Below are 27,600 nucleotides of genomic sequence, written 5' to 3'. Positions count from 1 at the left end.
AGAAGAAATAGCTGAAACAGTGGGGAGTGGTTAGAAGCTGGTTGTAGGTTGTGGATGGCTAACCAGGCAACACAGGGAACTGCCATTTCTTTAATAAGCCTTTTAGTGCAATTTGATTTTTTTGTGTTAAGTGTATACATTACTTTGGTTTTTAAAAATGCAGTTGGTAGGCTGTTAACCAGGTTGTCACTGGCTAAGCAGCTTATACTATTTGTCAGTTTCAAGGCTTGCCTAATTAAAGTTCATGGATTAATTAAATGACAAATCACTGCACATTCTGGACCTTTGGGACTTCCAGGGAAGAGTACAAACTCTGGATGTCAAACCTGAGAATAATAAGCGTTTATTGCCTCAGTACTTCAAGTGCTACCCACGGACCAGAAGTATGGGTATCACCTAGGAACTTGTTCAAAATGAACAATCTCAGGTACCATCCCAGACCCACCGCATTTTAGAAGATCCCTAAGTGATTCATATGCACATTAAAGTTTGTACTGGGATGAAGATGGTGTCAGGGCAAATGAAGTGGAGGGCAAGTATACAGGCCCATGAGAAAGTCAATGGTGACAGATCAAGAGGATCATTTTGGTGGATGTTTTAAGGGCTCCCTGGCTTTAGAGGTCCTAATCCACATTCTAACAATTCCACATTGAAACAAAATGTCTATATCTACATACAAGATGGGTGGAATTATAGGAGACTGGTTGACATATGTCACATTTTGTAGGCATTTAAAAATTAAACATTTATCAATTAAAATCAACAAAAAGTACAATGTCCAGAGGGCGTCCAGTTTAGGCATGAGCCAAGGACAGAGAACCCTGGGCCAGCTCATCAGGCAGAGATGGGCTATTGCCAGAACGCTTGTTCGCAAGTGACAGAACCCCAACTCAACTGGGCCGAAGAAAGGAAGAAAGTTTTAAGTCAATGGAAGTCATATCATGTCAGACATCGCAGTTCTAAAATGGCATTTGCTCAAATGCAATTCTACCTGTCTAGGCTGTTTCACATTTACCATTTCATACTCTGCCTCTTCTACTTGTTTATGCTCAGAGGCACTCATCTAATATAATCTATCAGGGTTATAGACTATCAATTCAAACATTCAGCTCTGGTGACCAGTAATTCCCTTTTGAAAGACTTTCTTACTTGGGTCTCCTTGATGTCATATTCTCCCAGGTTTCCTCCTAATTCTACGGCTGCTTTTTCTCAGACTCCTTTGCACATCCCTTCAATGATGGTAGTCTTTGGGGGCTCTGCCATAAAACCTCCTTTCTTCTCTGTAGGCAACGTGATCTGTCCCTGTGCTCTCAATTACCGCCAATTTCTTTCTTAAGACCACCCCCTCGTCCCTTCAGCAGGCACAAACACATCCTTTGTGTGCGAAGCCCCTATCTATACTTTCCTCAAGGGCCTGGGATAATCAGAGCAATTGGTACGCTGCTGGCACCAAGGCCATCATAAGCCCACACATACAAAGGAGGACTGAAATCAGGTCACCGGATCACCCAGATGTTCAGACTGTGGTGTGTGTGTGTGTGTATGTGTCTGTCTGTCCATCTCTCAGACTGTCACTTAAGTGAAAAAAATGTATAGGAGAGGAACTGCAGCCCCCTGGGAATATATGATTGCTCCATAAAATTTAATTGAGTAAATGGGTTCCTACGATGTGCCAGGCTCACGTAGTAAATGTTGTGAAGGTTACAGGGTGAAAGAGTCAGTGTCCCTCCAAGGGATGGGTTAGCATTGGGGAGACTAACAAATGCAGGACTGTAGTCAGAATAAATTTAAGAGCCTGGCACTGCCTAGCCCCAGCATGTTGTTGCATTTTAAAGAATCTAAAGTGAAAGTACTGTATTCATATATTTGAATACACACAATTTTTCACATTTTAACATTCCTTAAAGTCAGGTTGCAGCTAACAAACGATTTGATAAGAATACATGTGTTAGAATTTAATTGGCAGTGTTTTTTCTTTCCTAGTTGTACAAAAAATAAAGATAAAATTGATAATTGATGCTGTCTTAGATAAGACGAAAAATATTATTTGGGTCTCTCAAAGAACTTTAAGATCAAATTTGTAATCCACAGCAACGTGTCCTGAAATCCCTGCTTTCTTTTGGTTTCCAACTCAAGATTTGAGTTGGAAGATCAAATTTGTAATCCACAGCAACGTGTCCTGAAATCCCTGCTTTCTTTTGGTTTCCAACTCTCAAATACCTACAGCTGCCCAGAAGCCTCTCTTTCCATCCCAAACTCTTTGCTCTCCACCAAAACATGATGAAACCTCCTTGACATCTTCCCCAGAGAGTGCATCTTCTTTCTTCCTTTCCCTCCTGCTCTCTCTCCCTCCCTCCCTCCCCTCTTCTGAGAGTCAGCCTCAGCCATCTTCAAAGGATATCACCCCAGGCGCACTCCTCTGTTTCTTCCCCAGCCTGGCAGATTGACCTGTTTTAGCTACTAAGAAAGAGAGGGAGGGGCAAATGCTTGGCAGTTAAAATTTTCTTTAGCAAGGAAGGGGAAAGGCAAAGAGCCTTTAACTAATCCCACAGAAATAATTCTTGGGCCAGGAGTGAGAGAACAGGCAGATCTCAGTGTCGGTTAAAACAGAGGTGGGTGCACTGGGCCGCAGCAAGGGGCAGGCTTGGAGTGATCCCTAAGATGGGGCAACCTGGGAAGGCTCAGGTTTTAAGACCTCCAACTGTGAGCACTGTTCTTCAGAAGCTTCACGTACATGTATCACACATGCGTGCAGGGAAGCACATATGCACGTGTGCTTAAATAACAGACTGAGGCCTTTCTGTCCCACTTCACAAAGCACCAGGAGGGAGGAAGGTGGGGTGAGGATGACTGCTTGCCCTCCCGGGGTTGAGGAGGCCCAGGGACAGAGGTTAGGCTGGCTGGCTTAAGGCCAGAGCACCACAGCGGCTGGAAAGCCCACTCCTCCCCACCCAGTCCAAATAGAAACTAACCACACAAGGCTGGACGATGTACTAAAAGAGTGGCCTCCACTGGGCGGGAAAGGCCTCTTAGCTCTGGGGAGATGCAGAGCAGGAAGGAGGAAGGATGGCGGGGGGAAGGTGGCCTCTGGGGAGGAGATCATGCTTCCTTAGGACCTTGGAAAAAATAGGGGACAAACTATAAGGATGAGCTGCAACAGGGGAGGGAATGAGTGGGCCCCGCTTTGGCCACCTAGCTGAGCCCTGGTATGTGGGTCCTCAGCTTCCAAGTTGCCCAGCAGGCACCCAGAGTCTCGGGGTTCTTGTGGCCAGAAAAGGACTGTTGGGAGAACTTAGGAGGCCCCCAGTGACGAGGGCAGAATGCAACCCGGCTGACTGGCTCCCACCTCCCTGAGCTGAATGCTTTTCCCGTGCCAGGATCAGACAAGGTGCCCAGTGTACCCTGCCCTTTGTAGAGCTCTGCGCAGCGGGAGTATAAATAAGAGAGGGGAGAGGCTGCAGAAGTCAAGATGGAGTTGAGGAAATCAAGTGTCAACAAAGGTGGAGCCCAAGTCCAATCTGATCTGCAAATTCCACCATCCCCCCCCTCCCTCCGGAGAGGGCCACCCAGGCTGGCTGCAGTCTAGGAATTGCCCAAGGCCTGCCCAGAGCTCAGAGCCTGTGGGAAAAGTCAGGAAATATTTATTTGGGAGGTGGACTTGTAGGACCTTAGGTAGGTGAGGAGAAGCCCTAAGACTCTCCCAAACCCCCCGGGTGGTTGGAGCTGGGCCCACGCTGAGCTTCCAGGCCTCCTTCTCTGCCCCTCATCTCTGCTGATTCCTGGCTCTGGGAACAGGTCATCTGACCTGTTATTAATCATCTGACCAGCCTATTCAGCCTAGACCAAGGTCTCTCTCTTCCAGAGCTGTGACATCCCCACTCACCAGCTCTCCTAGCTTTCCAGATGCTAGGAGAGGAGGGTGCGAGGCGCCTCCCTGCAGCCCCTGGGTCTTTAGGAGGCATTGATTAGGTGTGGGCACCAAGCAGCAGGCAGGCGTGGTTTCCAAGATGCGGGATGAACTGAGGCCATCTACCCAGTGTTGACACAACTGTCATAAACCGTGCTTTGTTCCCAGCTCTACCCGGGAAGGTCCCTGAGAACTGGGTGGGCCTGACTAGGTGGGGATGCAGAGTGAGGACAGATGGGTTTGGAGAGGGGATGCCCCTGGGGGCACAGAGAAATGAAGCTGGCACAGGAAGCCCAGCCCTGTGGCTGTAGAAGAATCTGTTAAAAGGACAAGCTTTGGGCAACACAAGCAGGGTTTGTGTCACCAACTGTCAGAGACCCAAGTCCTCGGTAAGTGGGAACCCGGAAGGAAAAGCTGGACAGGGCCAGGGCGGGGAAGTGGGAGGTGGGTGCTCCCTGGCACCACTCCAAGGACACACCATGTTCCTACAGCGCAGCTGATGGCTGGGCAGAGATCCGGGGCTCAGGCATCTGTTACTGCAGCCAGTCCCAAGGATGGGCAAGGGGGCTACTTAGCCCTTCAACTAACAGTTGCTGGTGCCTGTTGTGCAGGACACACTCCCTGCCCTTGTAGACTCAATGGCTCATGCAGAGACAAACCTATAAACAGATCACAGGGCAACCTGATAAGGGCTATAAAAGCGAGGCGTGTGTGTGTGTGTGTGTGTGTGTGTGTGTGTGTGTGTGTGTGTGTGTGAGATGCAGGACTGTGTCCTGGGACACAGTGCAGGAGAAGTAACACCTGTGGGGAGAAAAAAGAGGGTCAAAGAAGGCTTCGTAAAGGAGCTAACGCTTACTTAGAATGAATGCTAAAGAAGGTCACAGTTTCCAAATAGAAGGGAGAAGGGCATCCACGCAGTGGACCAGGCACAAAACCGAGGAGCTGAGAAGGGGCCTATTTGGGGACCGATGCGGCACTGAGCATGGCCGGACCACAAGTAGAGGCTGTGGCGGTGAGAAAGCGGGTGGAGACGAGGCAGGCAGTGAGTAGCTTCAGCGATGCCAGCGGAGGCACACGAGGATCCAGAGCCCAGAGGCCAGGATGGCACAGGAGTCAGCCTGCCCCGCAGACACACCCGTGTTTGCTCCTGAGAGGGACCTGTCCCCCGCAGACGGTGGACCGCCCCAGCGGGGATGGGAAGACAGTAACAGGACCACATCTCCCGGCAAGCCTGTGGCACGCAGCACTGGGGCTGGGGGAAGTGCAGGGACAGAGGCGACCACCGCCCCTCGTGACTGACCTCGAGTCCCGCTCAAGTCCCACTTTCCCTTCAACAACCTCGGGCAAGCTCAAGACAGCCATCAAGCGCAGACCGGAAGACTGAGGTGGCGGGACGTCCGCATTCGCCCAAGCTTGAGTGAGTTCGCTGTGGATCTGACACAGGGGCTCAAGGCCCTGAGGCCTGGCACAGGGAGCGGCTCCTGAACCAGAAAGTTCCCTCCCTCCCGGCCTTGCAGACGGCAGCATGAGAGCTCTCACAGGCGGGTCGCCTGCGCCCCTCCTCCCCAGGGCTGGTCCTTGTCAGGCAGGTTTGAGGTGGCTTCCAGGCTCAGCCTGAGGGAATCAGTGCTTCCCAGTATGGCTGGGTTCCCTCCTGGCTGAGGTCAGCCCATGGAGGAGCCGCAAAGAGTAAATGCCCTCGAGATTTTCCCAGAACCCAGACTGGCAGGGTCCCCACCCAGAGTGTTCTGTTCTCAGGTGGGTGTGCTGAGCAGTCAGATGGTAGAGATGACGGTGGCCTCCTTGTCCTATGGACACGGCTCCTGGAAGCTCAGCCAAATAAGAGAAATTTGAAAAAGTTTGGAAATAAAGCTGGAACATACCAACTCAAACCAGCACACTGGCTTATGTGGGCGAGGCAGGCATGAGCAAAGGTCAGGCATTTGGACACTTAGGGAGGCCTAACTGTCACATCAGGAACCACTTCACACAGACCAGGGACCATCCTAATGTCCCCTCCAGAGGGGCCGCCACTGTGTTCTTTTCCAACTTCAGGCTGCCAGCTACCTAAGGATAATCTCCAAGCCTCTTAGTGCCTCTGCCCATACCAGGTACAGTCTCAAAGGAGAATCCTTCTGGAGTATGGAATCGAGTAGAACAATTTCCCCAGATTAACTGGCATGCTCTCTCTATTCTAAGGAGAGCCAAGTAAGGGAGCATGCTTGCTCTTTTTGCCTTGGCTCCCAGGAGGCTCCCAGTCACATTTCATGCTTCTTTACCACCACCACATCAGCCCTTAGTGCTCACACACCTGCTGCCTCCAGGTTTCCTCAATCCTCACTTAAAATATCTTCTCTCCACTTAATGTGGTCACACATGGCCTGTGTTGTATATTATCTCAGCTCCTTGCTGTTAGGAGGTTCCCCTCAGGAAAGAAGGGTTAAAAGTGCAAAGCCTGCCGGCATTTTGGGGCAGTGGGAAATCCCCTTCTGATCACAGCCCTTATACCCCGAAATTCCCCAGGAACACAAAACAAGGCACTTTCCTCCCCGCCCTGAGGCAGAAGCAGCACCCCCAGCACCCGGCCCTCCCCCATCCCTCACCCCCTGGATCCAGCTCCCCGGGGGGGAACTCCTGATTAGGGAGAAGGAAGAAGCAGTGTTTCTCTGGCACCTTCAGCCTTCCTGCCTGTTTTCCTGCAGTGCGTGGGTGGAGGCCTTTCTTTAGCTACATTCTAAGGAGGGGAAGTGTTGAGGAGATCAGTTTCAGGAATTTAACAATCAGGAGGTCAGTCATAAGCACCTGAGTCTAGCTAAATTTGGCTCTGCAATCCTCCCAAGCCGGCTATTCCTGGCCCACCCAGGGTCTAGAGGTTTCAGCAAGAAGCAAGAACAAGAGAAGACCCCAGCCCTGAGAAGGGCAGTAGAGAATACTGGTTAAAAGCATTGTTTAAGAGTCACGTGGACCTGGGTTTGAATCCCAACTCTGCCACTTACTGGCTGCCTGTCCCTGGGCAAACCGCTTTGTGTCTCTGAGCCTCATTTTCCCCATCTGTGAGATGGGAGAATAACGGTGCCTGTCTCTCAACGTTGTAAAGAAGCTGAGAGACAGTGTCCCTACAGAGTGCACACTGCGTGTGGCGTGCAGACAGGCTTAATAATCTGCAGGGCTAATACTGGTATTCGTGGTGGCTCATGGAGCGTGGGACAGTGTGTGACCCCAGGGTTCCCCGCCGGCAGTGACAAGGCCCTGGGGAATTCCCCTGCTGCCTGTGACTCCAGTCTCCTCAAAAGGCCTGCTGACTACACAATGCACTGCCCTGAGGGGCCAGCCTATCACCAGGAGTCTTCTTAATAATCACAGTGCGTTCGGCCATTAACGAGGGCAAAGAGACCACTGGGAGACTTTTGCCTGACCACAGTAAGTATGAATTCAACTGAAAAAAATCCTGACACATGCTCCAAACCCAGCCCCCTCCCACCACCAGCTCCCACCATCTCCATCTGCCATGGCGAGACCGTAGCTCCTCCCCGCTCTGTCTCCCATCTTGAAGCCGTTTCCACACTGGAGTCTTCCCTACCTTGAATGCTTTCCATTCACTTCTGTTCTGCCCTTCCCCCCAGCAAAATAAATGTCCCTTCTATTCCAGGAGCTGCTGGGGAAGTCCCCGGTTGACATCTAGGGCAGCGTTTTTTAAAAGCGCCAGCAGTGGACTCCATCTGCACTGACTCACCCAGGAGGCTTGCTAAGATGCAAATACCTCACCCCCAGCCCCCATGACCTAGAGTGAGGCAGAATCTCCACGCAGGAGGCCGGAATCTCTAGTTCTAACAAGGTTCCCCAGGTGATTCAGATCCACGCAAAGCACAAAAATCAAGGGTTTGTTTTGAGTCCTTGCTGATTGCTGGAGTCCAGCTAGGGCTAGACCTAGAAAATTATGAAATAATTTGGCTGAAAAAATCCAAGCTCCCCATGTGTTCCCAGTAGGACCTCCCAGGACATCTGGATTCCATTCTTACCTTATACCAATAAGTGGTGTTACCTTAAACAAGTCACTTCCCCTCTCTGGGCCTGTTTTCTCATCTGTAAAAGGAAGGGCCAGGACTTGGGGGTTTCTGGGGCCATCCTGCTCTAACATGTTTGGAAATCCACTTGGGTTAGGCTGCTTTGTGGGGTCAGTGTGGTGGGAAAGGAGAATGGGGAGCTGTTGAGGGTGAGCCCTGATGTCCCATGACTGCCTTGGGGGACAGTCAACAGTTGCTGTTGCTGTTCAGAGGGGCACAGAGGTCTCAGGCCAGATGAGGGCCAAGGTCAGTCCCTAAGCGGCCTGGCCTGCGAGGGCCGTGGCAGAGTCAGGCTGGGGCGGTCTGGGGCTGATCCTTAGGGTAAGGAGGGAGCCTGGAGAATGGGTCTGAACGTCAGGGCTCCGGCCTGGTAGACTGGATCAGAACCTGGCTCTCAGGCCCTTAGGAACCCGAGAGAGCAAACGGGAGCCCCCAGGCATGGCAAGGAACTGCAATTCAGGGAGCCCCCTGGCAGGATGGCTCTATTACACAGCTCCGGGGGGCGGGTCATCTCACAGAATACAACGTGCGTGGTGCCCCCAAGAGTTGGGCCACGTGGAGGGACGCGCTGGGACTTGGCACTAAGGGTACCGCCAGCCATTCTGGATCCTGAACTTAGGGCAGCAGTACGAGCTCCAGGTCCACCCACTGCCTTGGCCTGCTAGGGCGCAGCCAGCACTTGCGGGGAAGGATGTTTCTCCACCCCTCCTGGTTGGGAACTGGAGGCCTGAGCTCAGCCCTCCCATGGCCACAATAGGTGTGTGGGGGGTGGGGTGGGGAGGGGTGGCAGCAGCAGGCTTGACGGGAACTTACCTCAGATGGACCAATCTGCTCCCACTAATTACAGAGAGCCCCAGTCACTCTGCCCTCTGGGACCAGACTGCCCAGCCCCTCCCCGTTGACTCAGGAGCACTGCCAACAGGAGGGGAAGGCCCAGAGAAGGTTCCAGGCCATTCAAAGGACTTGCTAACTGGTCCCAGGAGATTGGCATTGTTTTGCTAGAAGAAATGGTTGAGAAAGAACTTAAGAACCACTGAAAATTGGAGGGCTGTTGCCCTGAGCACAGACTCCCGAAACAAAAAAGATTCAGGGCCGTGAGGCATAGCAAGTGCTTTCACCAGCAATCATCTTAACCCTGAAACAACCAGAGAGGTGATTAATACCATTACCTGCCCTTACACCCAAGCAAGCGGGACTTCGGAAGCCACAGAACTAACAAGTGCCCAAGCTAGGCGCTGACCACCTCACATTGATGGAACCTCCAGAAACAGCCTGACGCTGGTGTAGGACAACAAAGTTTGGCCACTAGAAGATCCGAGAGTACTGGGTAGAAGGGCCGGGGGGTATAAGAGGCCAAGAGGTTTTTCTATCTGACCCTTCTGGGGTGGGAAACAGCAGCTCCCCACTTTCCCGCACTCAACCCTCCTGGAGGTTCACCCCTAAGAAGCTCTGGTCCCTCGAGGCCTGAGTGGAACCTCTTGTGTCCTCTTTTTTCAACTCTTCAGAAACATTCTAGATTCAGAGAGGGACCAAATCCCAACTTCCGTGCTCGCTGAGCATCCCCCAGCCAAAGATCGAGGGATCCCTGTGTGACAGAGGGCTACTCACTCAAGAGCTTTCAAATTCCCTTTATTAAAAATCTTTTTTTTTTCCTTTTGTAAAAACGAACACTTGCTGTCAGTTATATAGATCGGGAAAAGTGGTGACGATTTATGGGACACTCAGCAAATTCCAATACTTTACAAATTCAAACTTAAATGAACTAATGTTTTTCTTTTTTTCATAAGCTCAAAAGTCAAACTCTGGTCCAGTTCAAGTATAGTCTAACAGATCACAGCCTCAGTGTCAAGGGAAACCCTGATACTAACAGCTGCTGCTCACAACATCAAATTCTTTGGGAATACTCTGTGGATACACTTTATTTCAGGTGTTTACGGTAAAGAGAAAGTAGACAGGCCTTTTATTATGTTAACCCGGTAGGAATACTTTTGTTGCTCAAGGCAGCAGTTGCTCTGGAACGACCTTTTCGGGGAGACATTTTGAAATGGTTAACAAACACTGAAGAAAAGCTTTAAAAAAAAAATCAGTATTTTCCTGGTTGCTTTTAATACTGCGCTGTGTATGACACACGTAGGAATAAAAAGTGCAAATTATAGAGTGGGTGAAACTATGCCAATGGAATTGTATAAAAATAAATAAATATATATACACACAAAAAAAGGATCTTAGATGATTTTTTAAACTAAAGGTTCTGATTGACTGCAAAGAGCCTCTTCTCTCTCCTTCACAGGGCCACTCTCCAGCTTTAAAATGTGGGGAAGGTCAGTCTATCAGCAAGGGAGAAGTTACATTACTAGGGAATTCAGCTGTTGGAACAGCCATCCACATTTCCATGGAAACGCTGCTTGGGGGGGATGAGCTGGCAGGGTCAGCTTCCACTTTGCTAGGAGAAAAGACTGCCAGCATCTCTGAAAATGCAGTTTTAGCCTTTAGGTTTTTCCCAGCAAGGTTCAGTAAAGGAGGCCAGAGAGCTGTCTCCTGACTTCCCACCAGTGGGAAGGAAGACACACAGGGTCAGAGGTTTCCGAAAAATGGAGGAGGTGGGTTTCCAGAGCACCAGGTAAAAAAAAAACAGAGGAGTCAGCCCGGGGACCAGGTCTGGGCTGAGTCACCACTTTCAAACTCTACTCTCTTTGAGACACTCACCTTGCTGAGGCCCCCAGCTGCTTGATGCCAAGTTCAGGTTCCCTGCTGCCTCCAGCCTCTCCCTATACCTGTCCAAGCTGGTCTGTTTGCCTCTGGTGCTCTCCTGAACTCTTCCCTCTCACAGGTCCCCAACAGTTGTCTCCTTGCCAGCGACCACTTGCCCCAAGGTTTACACGTGATCCTCTTATGTTCTGTTTTTCCTTACTTTCTGCGCCTCAGTTCCCTCACTGATAAAACGTCAGTGTCCAACTCAGATAATCTCTCTACCCTTCTGCCTTTAGTGCGGAGGACAGAATGCGCAGTATAGTCTTATCTACCATTGAAAGAAAAAAGCAAAAAATTAAAATAAAACACACGATCTCGACCTAGTCTACCTGCCTGTGGTCAGGAATAGAACAGGAACGGTCTTCCAGGGGCAGAGCTGGGGCGGCCGCCTCCGGGCGAGTGTCTCAGCTTGAGGAAGTAGCACCAGGCTCCCCTCCGACCTTCTCAAGGGTTTCTCCAGGGCTGCAGCTGAGCCTCATTTTCCCCCAGAACCTTTCCCCAGACCCTTCCAATGGATGGCAGACCCTGCAGCTTTTTCTGTCTGGGGCCTGAAGCCACTGACCTTTCAGTATCGCAGAGCCTGGTGGGAAGGAGCCCTGTGCTACGTAACATTTAATATCAAAGTCTGCACACGGGGTCAACTCTCAGATGCCCTTAACCTTCTGCCCAGTTGGAAAGGGTCCACCTACAAACACCTGGCAACCCTCAAATGCTCCGCAGTCCTGCAGTCTTCTCTCTCATTTGTGTCCCCTGCCTCCAAGAGACCATTTAAAAACCATCCCGCTATGAGGCTGCTGGAGCCCAGAGTGTAGGCTCCAAAGGGCGAGGCAAGGGCGGATGCCACTTCCTCGTTTTGGTGTCTCCCAAGCCAACCATTTACGGCTGGGAGGCCAACCTTCAACGGAAGCCCTGACCTTCTGCTGTTTTAACCGGAGGGGGAAGATGCTTCTGTTTTCATTTTTACTTAAAGTGAGTCTAGACCAAATTCAATGTCCAGAGTAGAACTAACCCTGGCATCTCCTGAAATCAAGAGGAAGGAAATACATTTGGGGGGAACTTATCAGAGCTTCCAAAATGAAGGGCTCTTTTCCTCCTCAAATTTTATTCTAAGGCATGAATCTGGTGGGCTTCTAGAACGACAGAGAGGATGAAAGTTATGAAAATCAGGGCTTTTCAGAAAGGTGGTCCAAGCTGGAGGAACTCCCAGCTTCTGCCCCACTGACTGTCTAGGGTCCCCCCTTCCAGGACTGCAGGACCCGAATCAGCTCCCCACACACACAGGACGCCAGGCAGAGAAACGGCTCCAGGTTCACTGGCGTGGTTCTCAACCCAGGAGTCTCCGTGAAATCTTTTTTTTTTTTTTGGAAGACTCAGCCTGGCTTGACCTGTCCTATCCCATCAAGAATCGGAACACTGTAAAAATCCCTGAGAAGTTGGATTTTATGAAAAGGAAATGACACTAGGCACAGAAGGAGGGGGTGGGATGGGGAGGAAGAGAGAAGCAAACTGAAAGACTGTTTGAAGGAAACAGGAGTCGACAGGGAGAGAGTGGGTGCCCCTCAGCAGACTGGACACACCGCGGTGAGGCCTCCGGCAGGCACTTCAGGGGCATCTCATGAGTCTCTGAGGACGGACCCAGGCCACGTGGCCTGCCTGGTCTTCCTTCCTCTCTGGCCTTAGTTCCTGTCCCGGAGGGTGGGAAGGCCCCACCTCTCAGACCCTCCTCTCCCCGCTTGCAGCAGTGGCAGGGATGTCAGAGCTTTTTCCTTTCAAAGTGTGGCACGATTCTGCTGTCCTCGGGCCGAGGGCTGCCTGCCCCCTCGGTCTCCATCAGGCCCTCCTCGGCCAGCTGGGACAAGTACTTCTGTGGGACAAAGACGGGGGGCAGAGAGAGTGGTGAGCTGGCGGGAGAGGAAGGGGGGTGTGCCTCGGCCCCCTCTCCTATCACCTTGCCCAGTGGGTGGGACCCCTCTTCTTCCTCCCCAGATCCTTCCAGGGCTCCAGGACCCATGCTAAGTGGTGAGCTCCGCCCCTTCTATGTTAGTTTACAAATGACCCATAGAGAAGGTAGAAAGTACAGATCCCAACCACAGCAAACACATCCATAGGCCTTATCCCAGACCAAGTGCTATTCTAACTGCTTTTCTTCCATAAACTCATTTAATGCTCACAACAACTCTACTTGTTTTCCAGAAAGATTTCTAGTTCTAGTTCCAGATTCTCAGGCCCCACGCTAGAGAGAGAGTGAATAAGCAAGTATGGGGTAGGTCCAAGAAGCTACATTTTAAAAGAGTCCAGCTGGTGTGAAGACCAAGGTTTGGGTTCCAGGCAGCACATCACGTGTAAAAGGCAGAGTGATGAGAGGGAGGCTGGAAGTGTGGGGACGGCAGCAGCTCTGTCCTATAGCGACTGTGAAAGACGAAACCGCAGCCTGACGTTGGAGACTCCAGCAGACAGGCTGGCAGGCTCAGTGTCTCGGAGGTTCCATGGTGGGGGCTTACCTCTGCCCCGCCCCAGAGCACTCACTGCTCCCGCTGGCCCCCAGCCCAACTCGGCGAGCCTGTCGGGCTGCTCCTGGGAGTCTGGATTCAACGCAGTGAGGTGGAACCGGAAAATGCCTGGCGCCCCAGCTGCATATCCTCTGATGGCTGGGGCAGCCAAGGGCGGGGCAAAGAGCACTGGATTAAGAGTCAGCAGGGTTAAGTCCCCTGCAGTGGTCAGGTGTGTGGGCTTTGCCATCAGATGACCCCAGTTCAAATGCTACCTCTCAGCAGGCAAGTTCTCCAATATCTTCGACTGTAAAGTGTGAGTAACATAGTAACTACTGCATAAGGTTGCTGTGAAGTCCAAGAGAAGTACCATAAAGGATTGAGCACACTGCCTGGCATGGAATAAACACTCAGCAATGTTGCCCTTTATCATTAGTGGCACCAGCTGTCTGATTTGGGGAAAGTCACTCATCTTTTCCCAGCTTCAGACCCGAAACCGTTAAATGGGAGAAATGATATCTTCCTCCTTCCTCCTCCAGGGTTGATTCTGAGGGTCAGACAAGATGATGTGCTTGAGGTGACGGGGTCGACCTGCTCTCTTTAGGAGAGACTGTGGTTGGCTTTGAGTGGTGGGTGAGACTGACGGGGAGAAGGGCAGACCGTGGATCTCTCTGGGCCAGGCTGCTGATGGAGGGCCGGGTTTCTCCTCCACCTCGTCTCAGGAAAGGCATGTGGGTGGGTGTACCACCAATGGACCAAGAAGGCGTCTAGTTTTCCCATCTAGCACTGACTCCACCTGCTATTCCAATCACTCTGGTGGGTTCTCTCAGAGCATTGACCAGCAGTGGGCACAGCCGGGATTGCAGAGAGAAAATGAAGGATACTTCCACCCTGCCTCAAAGAACAACCCAACTCCTACCTCAAGGCCTCCTGGGGATGCTAGGTTTACAAGTTGCCTGACTTAGGTGTCAGCCAGCACCTGCTACTTGGGGCTGAATTCCTCCCTTTTCACACGTGTAACACGGAGTGTGGTGCAGTAGGTGTGACTGTGTGGACAGAGACATTCTGTCAAGGCCACTTCCCAGATAGGAAGAAACCCTATCTGGGTAGCCTGCGATGGAGGCTCCCATCTTCAGGACAGGTGCGCCAGGGCAACCTGAACTGCAGTTGGCGGGCGTAAGGGGCTTAGCCAGCATCTGGACCTGACATGCCTGGGACCACAGGAATGGTCTGCTGTGGGGAGGCGAGTCTGCCTGGGGGTTTGGCCTGGAGGCCCTGAACATAGTGCAGTCAGCTGCCCTGCAAAAAACACAGGGTTTAGAATTCAAGGCCCTGGCAAGTCTGCACTCACTCTTCCTACCTTCCTGGTTGACCTTGGGCTGTGTGTCTCCTTGGGGGCTACACAATCCAGCCGAGAATGCCGGATGAGATCACAGGTTCTCATGTTGAAGTATAATCTGCTGGAAAGACTTTTAAAATGCAGATTCTCAGGCCCCACGCTAGAGAGAGAATGAATAAGCAAGTATGGGGTAGGTCCAAGAAGCTACATTTTAAAAGAGTCCAGCTGGTGTGAAGACCAAGGTTTGGGAAAATCAGGACCTGATGATCTTCAAGACCCCATCCAGCCGTGCCGTTCTAGAGGTTTAATCTTCTTGGGGGTGAGGGATGATGATGTCTTCAAGGTAGACAGCTGCCCTCGGCTGGCGCCGGGTAGCCCAATCTGAACCCTTGGCCTGGCCAAGTCACTGCCTGCCCCCAGAAGAGGCTGGGACCTGGGCCCCAGACCTCGAGGCTTCCTTGGTCATAGAACAGCTGCTTTCCAGGGGGAAATCAAGAGGCTTAAATGACCTGAGTTTGGGCACAGCCAAGGACAGTCCCTTGCAGACTTGCAGATGGTGACCCAGGCCATGACATGGGTCTTGCTTAGTAGAGTGAGAAGAGGAAAGGGATTAAGAATTAGGCAATCTGGCCCCAGGCCTAGTAACTCACCATCTACATGGCCTTGGACAAATCCAAGGCTTGGACGAATCCCTGGCTTCTCTGGGCCCCAGTTTCCTCAATTATAAAACAAGAGAACTGGCCCATATCCGAGTTTTCTTAACTGGGGTACACATTCAAATCATTTGGAGAACTTTCTCAAATTACATATTTGAGAAAGTTCTCAACTTCTACTGAACACCTGGCCTAAGTAGTATAAATACTTTTGAACCACTGTCTAGGGATTTTGGTTCACATCCCAAGAACCACCAGAGCAGCCATTCTTTAACAATTAAACTGACAGTAATGCCTGCTCTGGAATTATGGCATGCTGCTACCACAAGGGTGTTCTAATGTCAAGGCCTTGTGCCTCAAAAATGTAGTTTGATTCCTTGTAGTAAAAACAGGAGGTGCCTTGATATACTTACCCCTGAGTGTCTGATCTTCCATGATTTGTATTACATTACTAATCCCCAGCTTATACCAGAAGTTATATGAAAATCACATTCTAATATGCTATATATTGTATAGGTAAATATTATAGGATATATTGCTATCTCTTGTGATTTTAAGAAGTGTTTTTTCCACACATTAACAGTTCTGAAATTGAGATGCATTTTACAGTTGATGGAGTCTCACCGTTTAATTTGTAACATGTTTTTCCTTGTTGATATCAAAAAATAGTGGTGTGTCTTACCACTGATGGCACCTTAGATTAGATAAAATATGGTATATAGGGTATACTTTACATGCCACGGTTAATATACTATGAAACGTACTTATTTTATTTTTTGCTTATCTCCTACGCTAGATGGAAGGTCCATGAGGGCAGGGATTGCTGTCTGCTTTTTTTATTGTTGTCTACCCAGTGCCTAGAATAGTGTCTGGTCCATGGTATGCCTGTGATAATAGCTGCAGTATGGACGGACATTTCAATAGAACATAATAGTGGGTTTTATTCTAGCAAACAAGGATAGTGCACAGGGGAAGAGAAACATAGAGAAACATCTGCATCTGGAACATCCAGGTGAAAAGGGACCAGACCCAACCAGGGGCCAGGTGAACACTAACAAGTCATTCGGTCTAGAGGGAGAGGCAGTTACAAAAAAACCCAAGCCAAACAGAATGCTTTGTACCAAGGTGGAGACAGATGCTCTGAGAGCACGTGGGAAGCAGCTACCATACGGAGCCACCTGGTGGAGTCAGGACTGAGACAACAGGAGGAGTTTTCCATGAAATGGAAGGACACAGCAACGCACAGAAACTGAGACCAGGGAGTACTCCCCACACCCTCCCCGGGCACTAGGCAAGGAAGGCCGACGGTTACCTGTAAGTTCCGGTAGTGGACAGCACTGCGACAGTGGCTCATCTTTGCCATCTCCTCGCTCGTGTAGAACAGCCCACACAGTTTGCAATAAAAGCCAGTCCTGGGCACCACGAACTCCACCCCTGCAGAAGGATTGGAGGTGGACAGGTAGGCAATTAGGAAGGTGGAGGGAGGCCCCCGACGTCCAGACAGCAGTCAGGTGGTAACAGGAGCAGTGCACTCCAGCCCTTGATTACTGTGGACTTTGGCTGGTTACCCAGTTTCTTCAGGCCTCAGTTTCCTCATTTGCAAAACAGGCAGGAAGAAAATAGCATCAACTTCATTCACAAGCAGCTGTGAATGTGAGGGATGTACTCCCTGAAGTGTGATGGAGGGCTTAGCAATAATATGCTCTGCACCTGCCTTTGGGAAGTAGGTCCAGGCTCTACTACAATCAGCCTGTTTCCAGGGAAAGGAGAAGGAAGGAGGTTTCTTACATTTCGTGGGTGGATTTTGTTTCTCCACACTGTACCCCTCTCTGCAGCTGTTGTGGCCAGGACTCTGGAAGAATGCTCTCTCTCTCTCTTTTTTTTAATAAAGTGAATGGTGTTTTTTTTAAAAATTTATTTAATTAATTTATTTTTGGTTGTGTTGTGTCTTCGTTGCTGCGCACGGGCTTTCTCTAGTTGCAGCGAGCGGTGGCTACTCTTCGTTGCAGTGCACGGGCTTCTCATTGCGGTGGCTTCTCTTGTTGCAGAGCACGGGCTCTAGGCGCGTGGGCTTCAGTAGTTGCGGCACGTGGGCTCAGTAGCTGTAGTTTGTGGGCTCTAGAGCGCGGGCTCAGTAGTTGTGGCACACGAGCTTAGCTGCTCTGTGGCATGTGGGATCTTTCCAGACCAGGGCTTGAACCCGTGTCCCCTGCATTGGCAGGCAGATTCTCAACCACGGTGCCACCAGGGAAGCCCAAAGATGCTCTCATTTTTGTTTGCTTATTTTAGAATTATGTTCATTAAAGAAACAATTTAAAGATAAAAGTGAGGAAAAATCACCCAGAGTCATTCCGATCAAAATACTTTCTTCCACACTATCTACATAGAGAGCCTTTTCTGGGGGGAGGGGGACATTTTTAATCACACCCTAAGTGTAATCCTATCTCCTCCTTTTTTCATGTGATGATCTATCATAAACATTTTTCCGTCTTTCTCTAGTCTTTACATCTGAACCATTAATTGGTAGCATTTTATTTATGATGCGTTAAATAAAAGTCCCAGGATTCTGGGAGGCGTTTTGATTCTGAGGAAGGGAAATGGTGGCCCAACAGCCAGACAAGTGACAGTGTCACAGCCCAGAGGATTCGTCTTTGAAGTGGGACGGCGGCCGCTCCAGCCTCCACCAAGGTGTTTGAGTGTCACAGTTCTCCTCTTGAAGACACAGACAGCACACTGGAAAGAGCCCAGGTCTGAGAAGGCACAGACCAGAGGCTAAGCATCTGTGTAGCCTGGGGAGAGCTGGCTGAACCCCTCCTGGGTCTCAGTTTCCTCAGGCACCTGATCGTGAAGCACCAGCTAAAGAACAGAGTGTGAGGGCCATGATGAGCAGGACCCACTGCGGCACTAAAGGAAAGGGGCTGTGGCCACTCAGGACACCCAGATCCCGCCTTCAGACTGGGCCGCTCCCTGTGCTGACACACTTCAGCTGGGCTTTGCTGCTGCCCATCTGGTTGGTTCTGCTGGGGGTGGGGGAAGGTTGGAGATCTGGCCCCAAGGGGTGGCAGGGAGAGCGGGGCTGGGAGTGGCACACCAGGGCCAGAGAGGCTTCTTGCAGAGAGGGGGACAAGCGAAGGCACTGTGTGTGACCACAAGCCTGGGCCTTGCTTCACTTTCCTTCTCCTGCCTCCTGACAGACAGAGCTAAGTACACAGGAGACCCTGTCATAGAGGAGCAGCTTAGACTTGTAATTATAACTTTTTTTTTCCATTTCAAAAGAGCCATTTATCAGGGGCTTCCCTGGTGGGGCAGTGGTAGAGAATCTGCCTGCCAATGCAGGGGACACGGGTTCGAGCCCTGGTCTGGGAAGATCCCACATGCCACGGAGCAACTAGGCCTGTGAGCCACAACTACTGAGCCTGCGCTCTAGAGCCTGTGAGCCACAACTACTGAGCCCACGTGCTGCAACTACTGAAGTCTGCGTGCCTAGAGCCCATGCTCTGCAACAAGAGAAGCCACTGTAGTGAGAAGCCCGTGTGCCGCAACAAAGGGTAGCCCCCGCTCGTCGCCACTAGAGAAAACCCACGTGCAGTAACGAAGACCCAATGTGGCCAAAAATAAATAAATAAAATTAAATTTAAAAAAAGGCATTAAAAGAATATTAGTTTCCAGACACATGTTAAATCTTTCTGCACAGAGGCCAGAAGGCCCTCCAGCCTTTCACCAGAGCCGCCTGGAGAACCCAGACTCCACGGCTGCCAGCAACTCTCCTCCCTGCCTCCACTGGCCTCTGGGGCTCTTTGGCAGGTGGTCAGAGACAGCTCTGAAGAAGGAGAAGCTGGGGCAGGATCCCCAAACGCCTGGGAACTCACCCTTGAGTAACCGGTGGTTGCATGGGCACTAGGATACCAACATTGCCTCGGGGTGCCTCTGGAATGTGAGGGCCAGGGGAAGCAGCAGCGTCAAGAAAAAACTGCCACGGTCCCAGTGAGTTCTGGAGCGACCTGGTCCTCCCATTTTTCAGCCTCTACTAAGTACAATAACTAAAGCTACGTCTGCCTTCTAGTAATAGTTCCTGGCACTGGTAATTACAACTCTGTCATCCCAGCAAAGCCTGGGATGGGTGGCGGGGGAGCTTGCATTTTGCAGGCAATGCCCTTTGGTTCTGGGAAGAGCAGGCCTTGGCAGGCTCACACTGGCTGGGGTCACCCAGAGCTGGCCTGAAACACATAGGGTGCCCTTCCCCACCCCCATGCCCAGGCCAGCCCCTAAGCAGCAGGACTCTGCCCCTCTCTCCTCCTCATTCTGCCCCTCTGCTCTCCACAGGGACCAAGCCTAAGTTGTTCCCCCACGCCCAGAAGTCTCTCTGCTAGGAACAGACCATGGAGGGTGAAGAGTTATGTAGCCCCAGTGAGAGGAAGCATAGTAGGTCTCAATAACTATTTCATAAATGAGTAACAATAGACAATGTGTATTAAGTACCTTCTACTGGAAGACACTGAGACCTTACCAGTACTCATTCAGCTAATCCTCAAAATAACCCTACATGGTAGGCATCTACTACCAGCCCTTACTTAGAGATGAAGAAAGCCAAGGAGAGAGGTTAAATAAGCAGCTTTTTGTCCCGCAGCCAGCTGGGATTTGAACCTAGGGAGTCAGATTCCACAGTCTGTGCTCTTAACCACTGCACCCAATTGTCTTTCCTCCACTGTGCTGCCTGAACTGGAGGAACAAGAGGGTCTCCAATTAGGAATCCTCAGTTCTGACATGAGCTTGCTGTGTGATCTTAGGTAAGAAAGTCTCTGGGCTTCAGTTTCCTCACCTGTCAAATGCAGAAAATAGTACCGTATGCCTGCTCCTGAGAGGGATGAGACAATAGGTCTCAAAGCTAATCAGAGGGGAGACCTTCAAGATGCGGGAGGAGTAAGACCTGGAGATCACCTTCCTCCCCACAAATACATCTACATGTGGAACAACTCCTATAGAACACCTACTGAACGCTGGCAGAAGACCTCAGACTTCCCAAAAGGGAACAGACACCTGAGGGCGGCCTACATGCAGAGGCAGGGCCAAACCAAAGCTGAACCCCAGGTTCTGTGTGAACAAAGAAGACAAAGGGAAATTTTTTGGTGCAGCCTCAGGAGCAGCGGTTTAAATCCCCACAATCAACTTGATGAAACCCGCATCTGCAGAATACCTGAATGGACAACAAATGTTCCCAGAATTGAGGCAGTGGACTTTGGGAGCAACTGTAGACTTGGGGTTTGCTTTCTGTGTCTGATTTGTTCCTGGTTTTTATGTTGATCTTAGTTTAGTTTTTAGTGCTTGTCATCATTGGTGGATTTGTTTATCGGTTTGGTTGCTCTCTTCTTTTTTAAAAAATTATTATTTTTTCCATTTTTTCTCTTTTTGTGAGGGTGTATGTATATGTTTCTTTGTGTTATTTTGTCTGTTTAGATTTGATCTTACCATTTGTCCTAGGATTCTGTTTGGGTTTCTTGTTGTTGTTGTTGTTTGTTTGTTTTCTTTTTATGAGTGTGTGTGTATACGATTCTTTGTGTGATTTTGTCTGTTTAGTTTCACTTTTACCATTTTGTTTGGGGTTCTATCTGTTCATTTTTTTTTCTCCTAGTTTTCTTCCTTTTATTCCGAGCTGTGTGGCTGGCAGGGTCTTGGTGCTCCAGCTGGGTGTCAGGCCTGAGCCTCAGAGGTGGGAGAGCCGAGCCCAGAAGATTGGACCACCAGAGACCTCCCAGCCCCATGTAATATCAATCAGCGAGAGCTCTCCCAGAGATCTCTGTCTCAACACTAAGACCCAGCTCCACCCAACGGCCAGCAAGCTCCCATGCTGGACACCCCATGCCAAACAACTAGCAAGACAGGAACACAACACAATCCATTAGCAGAGAGGCTGCCTGAAGTCATACTAAGTTCACAGACACCCCAAAACACACCACTGGACGTGGCCCTGCCCACCAGAAGGACAAGATCCAGCCCCACCCACCAGAACACAGGCACCCGTCCCCTCCATCAGGAAGCCTACACAAGCCACTGAACCAACCTTACCCACTGGGGGCAGACACCAAAAACAATGGGAACTATGAACCTGCAGCCTGCAAAAAGAAGACCCCAAACACAGTAAGTTAAACAAAAAGAGAAGACAGAGAAATATGCAGCACATGAAGGAGCAATGTAAAAACCCACCAGACCAAACAAATGAGGAGGAAATAGGCAGTCTACCTGAAAAAGAATTCAGAGTAATGATAGTAAAGATGATCCAAAATCTTGGAAATAGAATGGAGAAAAAACAAGAAACGTTTAACAAGAACCTAGAAGAACTAAAGAGCAAACAAACAATGATGAACAACACAATAAATGAAATTAAAAATTCTCTAGAAGGAATTAATAGCAGAATAACTGAGGCAGAAGGATGGATAAGTGACCTGAAAGACAAAGTAGTGGAAATAACTGCCACAGAGCAAAATAAAGAAAAAAGAATGAAAAGAATTGAGGACAGTCTCAGAGACTCTGGGACAACACTAAATGTACCAATGTTCGAACAATAGGGGTCCCAGAAGAAGAAGAGAAGAGAAAGGGTCTGAGAAAATATTGAAAGAGATTATAGCTGAAAGCTTCCCTAACGTGGGAAAGGAAATAGTCAAGTCCAGGAAGCACAGAGTCCCATGCAGGATAAATCCAAGGAGAAACACGCCAAGACACATATTAATCAATCTATCAAAAATTACATACAAAGAAAAATATTAAAAGTAGCAAGAGAAAAGCAACAAATAACATACAAGGGAATCCCCATAAGATTAACAGCTGATCTTTCAGCAGAAACTCTGCAAGCCAAAAGGGAGTGGCAGGACAAATTTAAAGTGATGAAAGGGAAAAACCTACAACCAAGATTACTCCACCCAGCAAGCATCTCATTCAGATTCAACAGAGAAATTAAAACCTTTACAGACAAGCAAAAGTTAAGAGAATTCAGCACCACCAAACCTGATTTACAACAAATGCTAAAGGAACATCTCCAGGCAGGAAACACAAGAGAAGGAAAAGACCTACAAAAACAAACCCAAAACAATTAAGAAAATGTTAATAAGAACATACATATTGATAATTACCTTAAATGTAAATGGATTAAATGCTCCAACCAAAAGACACAGACTGGTTGAATGGATACAAAAACAAGACCCATATATATGCTGTCTACAAGAGACTCACTTCAGACCTAGGGACATGTACAGACTGAAAGTGAGGGGATGGAAAAAGACATTCCATGCAAATAGAAATCAAAAGAAAGCTGGAGTAGCAATACTCACATCAGACAAAACAGACATTAAAATAAAGACTATTAGAAGAGACAAAGAAGGACACTACATAATGATCAAGGGATCAATCCAAGAAGAAGATATAACAATTGTAAATATTTATGCACCCAACATAGGAGCACCTCAATACATAAGGCAAATGTTAACAGCCATAAAAGGAGAAATCGACAGTAACACAGTAAGAGTAGGGGACTTTAACACTTCACTTTCACCGATGGACAGATGATACAGAATGAAAATAAATAAGGAAACACAGCTTTAAATGACACATTAGACCTGATGGACTTAACTGATATTTATAGGACATTCCATCCAAAAACAACAGAATACACTTTCTTCTCAAGTGCACATGGAACATTCTCCAGGATAGATCATATCTTGGGTCACAAATCAAGCTTTCATAAACTTAAGAAAACTGAAATTGTATCAAGTATCTTTTCTGACCACTACACTATGAAACTAGATATCAATTACAGGAAAAAAACTGTAAAAAATACGAACATATGGAGGCTGAACAATACGCTACTAAATAACCAAGAGATCACTGAAGAAATCAAAGAGGAAATCAAAAAATACCTAGAAACAAATGACAATGAAAACACAACGACCCAAAATCTGTGGGATACAGCAAAAGCAGTTCTAAGAGGGAAGTTTATAGCAATAAAACCCGACCTCAAGAAACAAGAAAAATCTCAAATAAACAACCTAAACTCACACCTAAAGCAATTAGAGAAAGAAGAACAAAAAACATGCCAAAGTTAGCAGAAGGAAAGAAATCATAAAGATAAGATCAGAAATAAATGAAAAAGAAATGAAGGAAATGATAGCAAAGATCAATAAAACTAAAAGCTAGTTCTTTGAGAAGATAAACAAAATTGATAAACCATTAGCCAGACTCATCAAGAAATAAAGGGAGAAGACTCAAATCAACAGAATTAGAAATGAAAAAGAAATAACTGACACTGCAAAAATACAAAGGATCATGAGAGATTACTACAAGCAACTATATGCCAATAAAATGGACAACCTGGAAGAAATGGACAAATGCTTAGAAAAGTACAACATTCCAAGGCTGAACCATGAAGAAATAGAAAATATGAACAGACCAATCACAAGCACTGAAATTGAAACTGTGATTAAAAATCTTCCAACAAACGAAAGCCCAGAACCAGGTAGCTTCACAGGCGGATTCTATCAAACATTTAGAGAAGAGCTAACACCTATCCTTCTCAAACTCTTCCAAAATATAGCAGAGGGAGGAACATTCTGAAACTCATTCTACGAGGTCACCATCACCCTGATACCAAAACCAGACAAATATGTCACAAAAAAAGAAAACTATAGGCCAATATCACTGATGAACATAGATGCAAAAAATCCTCAACAAAATACTAGCAAACAGAATCCAACAGCACATTAAAAGGATCATATACCATGATCAAGTGGGGTTTATACCAGGAATGCAAGGATTCTTCAATATACACAATTCAGTCAACGTGATACACCATATTAACAAACTGAAGGATAAAAACCATATGATAATCTCAATAGATGCAGAAAAAGCTTTGGAAAAAATTCAACACACATTTATGATAAAAAATCTACAGAAAGTAGGCATAGAGGGAACCTACCTGAACATAATAAAGGCCATATATGATAAACCCACAGCCAACATCATTCTCAATGGTGAAAAATTGAAACCATTTCCACTAAGATCAGGCACAAGACAACGTTGCCCACTCTCATTGCTATTATTCAACATAGTTTTGGAAGCTTTAGCCATGGCAATCAGAGAAGAAAAAGAAATAAAAGGAATACAAATCGGAAAAGAAGAAGTAAAACTGTCACTGTTTGCAGATAACATGATACTATACATAGAGGATTCTAAAGATGCTACCAGAAAATTACTAGAGCTAATCAATGAATTTGGTAAAGTAACAAGATACAAAATTAATGCACAGAAATCTCTTACATTCGTATACACTAATGGATGAAATATCTGAAAGAGAAATTAAGGGAACGCTCCCATTTACCACTGCAACAAAAGGAATAAAATACCTAGGAATAAACCTACCCAAGGAGACAAAAGTCCTGTATGCAGAAAACTATAAGACACTGATGAAAGAAATTAAAGACGATACAAACAGATGGAGAGATATACCATGTTCTTGGATTGGAAGAATCCACATTGAGAAAATGACTATACTACCCAAAGCAATCTACAGACTCAGTGCAATCCCTATCAAACTACCAATGGCATTTTTCACAGAACTAGAACAAAACACTTTACAATTTGTGTGGAAACACAAAAGACCCTGAATAGCCAAAGCAATCCTGAGAAAGAAAAACAGAGCTGGAGGAATCAGACTCCCTGACTTCAGACTATACTACAAAGCTACAATAATCAAGACAGTATGGTACAGGCACAAAAACAGAAATATAGATAATGGAACAGGATAGAAAGCCCAGAGATAAACCCATGCACATATGGTCACCTTATCTTTGATAAAGGAGGCAAGAATATACAATGGAGAAAAGACAGCATCTTCAATAAGTGGTGCTGGGAAACTGGACAGCTACATGTAAAAGAATAAAATTAGAACACTCCCTAACACCATCCACAAAAATAAACTCAAAATAGATTAAAGATCTAAATGTAATGCCAGACAGCATAAAACTCTTAGAGGATAACATAGGCAGAACACTCTATGACATAAATCACAGCAAGACCCTTTCGACCCACCTCCTAGAGAAATGGAAATAAAAGCAAAAATTAATGAATGGGACCTAATGAAACTTAAAAGCTTTTGCATAGCAAAGGAAACCATAAACGAGACAAAAAGACAACCCTCAGAATGGGCGAAAACATTTGCAAACGAAGCAACTGACAAAGGATTAATATCCCAAATATACAAGCTCAATATCAAAAAAACAAACAACCCAATCCAAAAATGGGCAGAAGACCTAAATAGACATTTCTCCAAAGAAGATATACAGATTGCCAACAAACAAATGAAAAGATGCTCAACATCACCCATCGTTAGAGAAATGCAAATCAAAACTACAATGAGGTATCACCTCACACCAGTCAGAATGGCCATCACCAACAAATCTACAAACAATAAATGCTGGAGAGGGTGTGGAGAAAAGGGAACACTCTTGCACTGTTGGTGGGAATGTAAATTGATACAGCCACTATGGAGAACAGTATGGAGGTTCCTTAAAAAACTCAAAATAGAACTACCATAGGACCCAGCAATCCCACTACTGGGCATATACCCTGAGAAAACCATAATTCAAAAAGTGTTCACTGCAGCACTATTTACAACAGCCAGGACATGGAAGCAACCTAAGTGTCTATCGACAGATGAATGGATAAAGAAGATGTGGCACATATATACAATGGAATATTAGCCATAAAAAGAAATGAAATTGAGTTATTTGTAGTGAGCTGGATGGACCTAGAGTCTGTAATACAGAGAGAAGTAAGTCAGAAAGAGAAAAACAAATACCGTATGCTAACACATATATATGGAATCTAAAAAAAAATGGTTCTGATGAACCTAGGGGTAGGACAGGAATAAAGACGCAGATGTAGAGAATGGACTAGAGTACTTAGGGAAGGGGAAGGGGAAGCTGGGATGAAGTAACAGTAGCATTGACATATATAGACTCCCAAATGTAAAATAGATAGCTAGTGGGAAGCAGCTGCATAGCACAGGGAGATCAGCTTGGTGTTTCGTGACCACCTAGAGAGGTGGGATAAGGAGGGTGGGAGGGAGATGTAAATGGGAGGGGTTATGGGTATATATGTATACATATAGCTGATTCACTTTGTTATACAGCAGAAACTAACACGACATTGTAAAGCAATTACACTCCGATAAAGATGTTAAAAAAAAATCTAATCGGAGACTATAATCAAGAATAAAAGTACAATATGTAATAGCCCCAAGCCAGAAACAACCCAAATGCCCATCAACAGCTGAATGAATAAACAAAATGTGATCTACCCATAACCACAATGCAATACTCAACAAGAAATAGAAACCAACTATCCATACACCCAACAATTTTGATGAATCTCAGAATAATTATTGAGTGAAAAAAGCCAGGCAACAAGAGTACATACAGTATAATTCCCTTTACATAAAATTCTAGAATGCAAACTAATATTTAGTGACAGGAAGGAGGGCAGTGGTTACTTGGGGACTGAGGGTGGGAGCGAAGGATTACAAAGGAGTATCAGGAAATATGGGGGGTGAGGAATATGTTCACTATGTTGGTTGTGGTGATGGTCTCACAGGTGTATACGTGTGTCAAAATTCATCAAATTGTGCACCTTATGTGCACTTCATTAACATCAATTATACCTCAATAGAGCTGTGTTTTAAAAACTAAAATGAGCTACCATTTTCCTCCTAACATGTTGGTAAAAATTAAAAACTGATAAGATCCAAAGTTGGCGAGGATGTGGGGAATGAGTACTCTCACCTGAGGTGGCACTGAAAACTGGTATCATCTTTTTTGGGAGCAATTTAGTGGCAATTATGAGAATATGAAATACAAATATATATGGACATCCCCCCTCCCCCGGGCCAGGACGTTATCCTCCAGAAACCCTGGTTCACACACGAAGGTGACAGTGCGTTTGGAAGGCAACAAAGCTCAGAGGCAGCATGGCACAGGGACTCTAAGTGCGGGGGTTTGAATCCTGACTCCAGTCTGGGCTGTTCGTTAGCTTTGCAACCCTGCATCTCATTTTTTATCTGTGATCTAGGGATAAAAATATTACTTACCTCACAGGTGTTTTGAGAGTTCAATGAGAAAAATACTAGAAGTCGTGCCTACATGGTAAATGATAAAAGCCTAACTATTATAGCATTTTAATAATGGAAAAAAAACAGAAAACATAACGTTCATCAGTAGAGGAATGGATCGAGAATGTGTGGTACAGCTTTTAAGATGGAATATTTGCAGTGGTTAAGAAGAATGCATTCTCTATGTACTGATGTGAAGAGATCTCTAAGACCCACTGTTACGTTATAAAAGCAAACTGCACAACA

At 47.3% G+C, this 27,600-nt stretch overlaps 1 protein-coding gene across 1 annotated transcript in view; it reads right to left on the bottom strand.

The window, feature by feature from the left end:
- Window positions 1-12,409: 12,409 nt before the first annotated feature.
- RBM20 (RNA binding motif protein 20) overlaps window positions 12,410-27,600 on the bottom strand; it is a 206,315-nt gene continuing 191,124 nt past the window's right edge. Inside the window, exons 15-16 of the mRNA XM_032607597.1 lie at window positions 16,516-16,637; window positions 12,410-12,586 (exon numbers count right to left, since the gene is read on the bottom strand). Of these exons, the coding sequence (XP_032463488.1) occupies window positions 12,476-12,586; window positions 16,516-16,637 (233 nt within the window). The 3' untranslated portion in view covers window positions 12,410-12,475. The remainder of the gene's footprint in view (window positions 12,587-16,515; window positions 16,638-27,600) is intronic.

The sequence above is a fragment of the Phocoena sinus genome, chromosome 16 (genome assembly GCF_008692025.1).
Source record: "Phocoena sinus isolate mPhoSin1 chromosome 16, mPhoSin1.pri, whole genome shotgun sequence".
Lineage (NCBI taxonomy): Eukaryota > Metazoa > Chordata > Mammalia > Artiodactyla > Phocoenidae > Phocoena > Phocoena sinus.
Note: the sequence above shows the minus strand (reverse complement) of the source record. Positions and strands in the feature narration are given on the sequence as shown.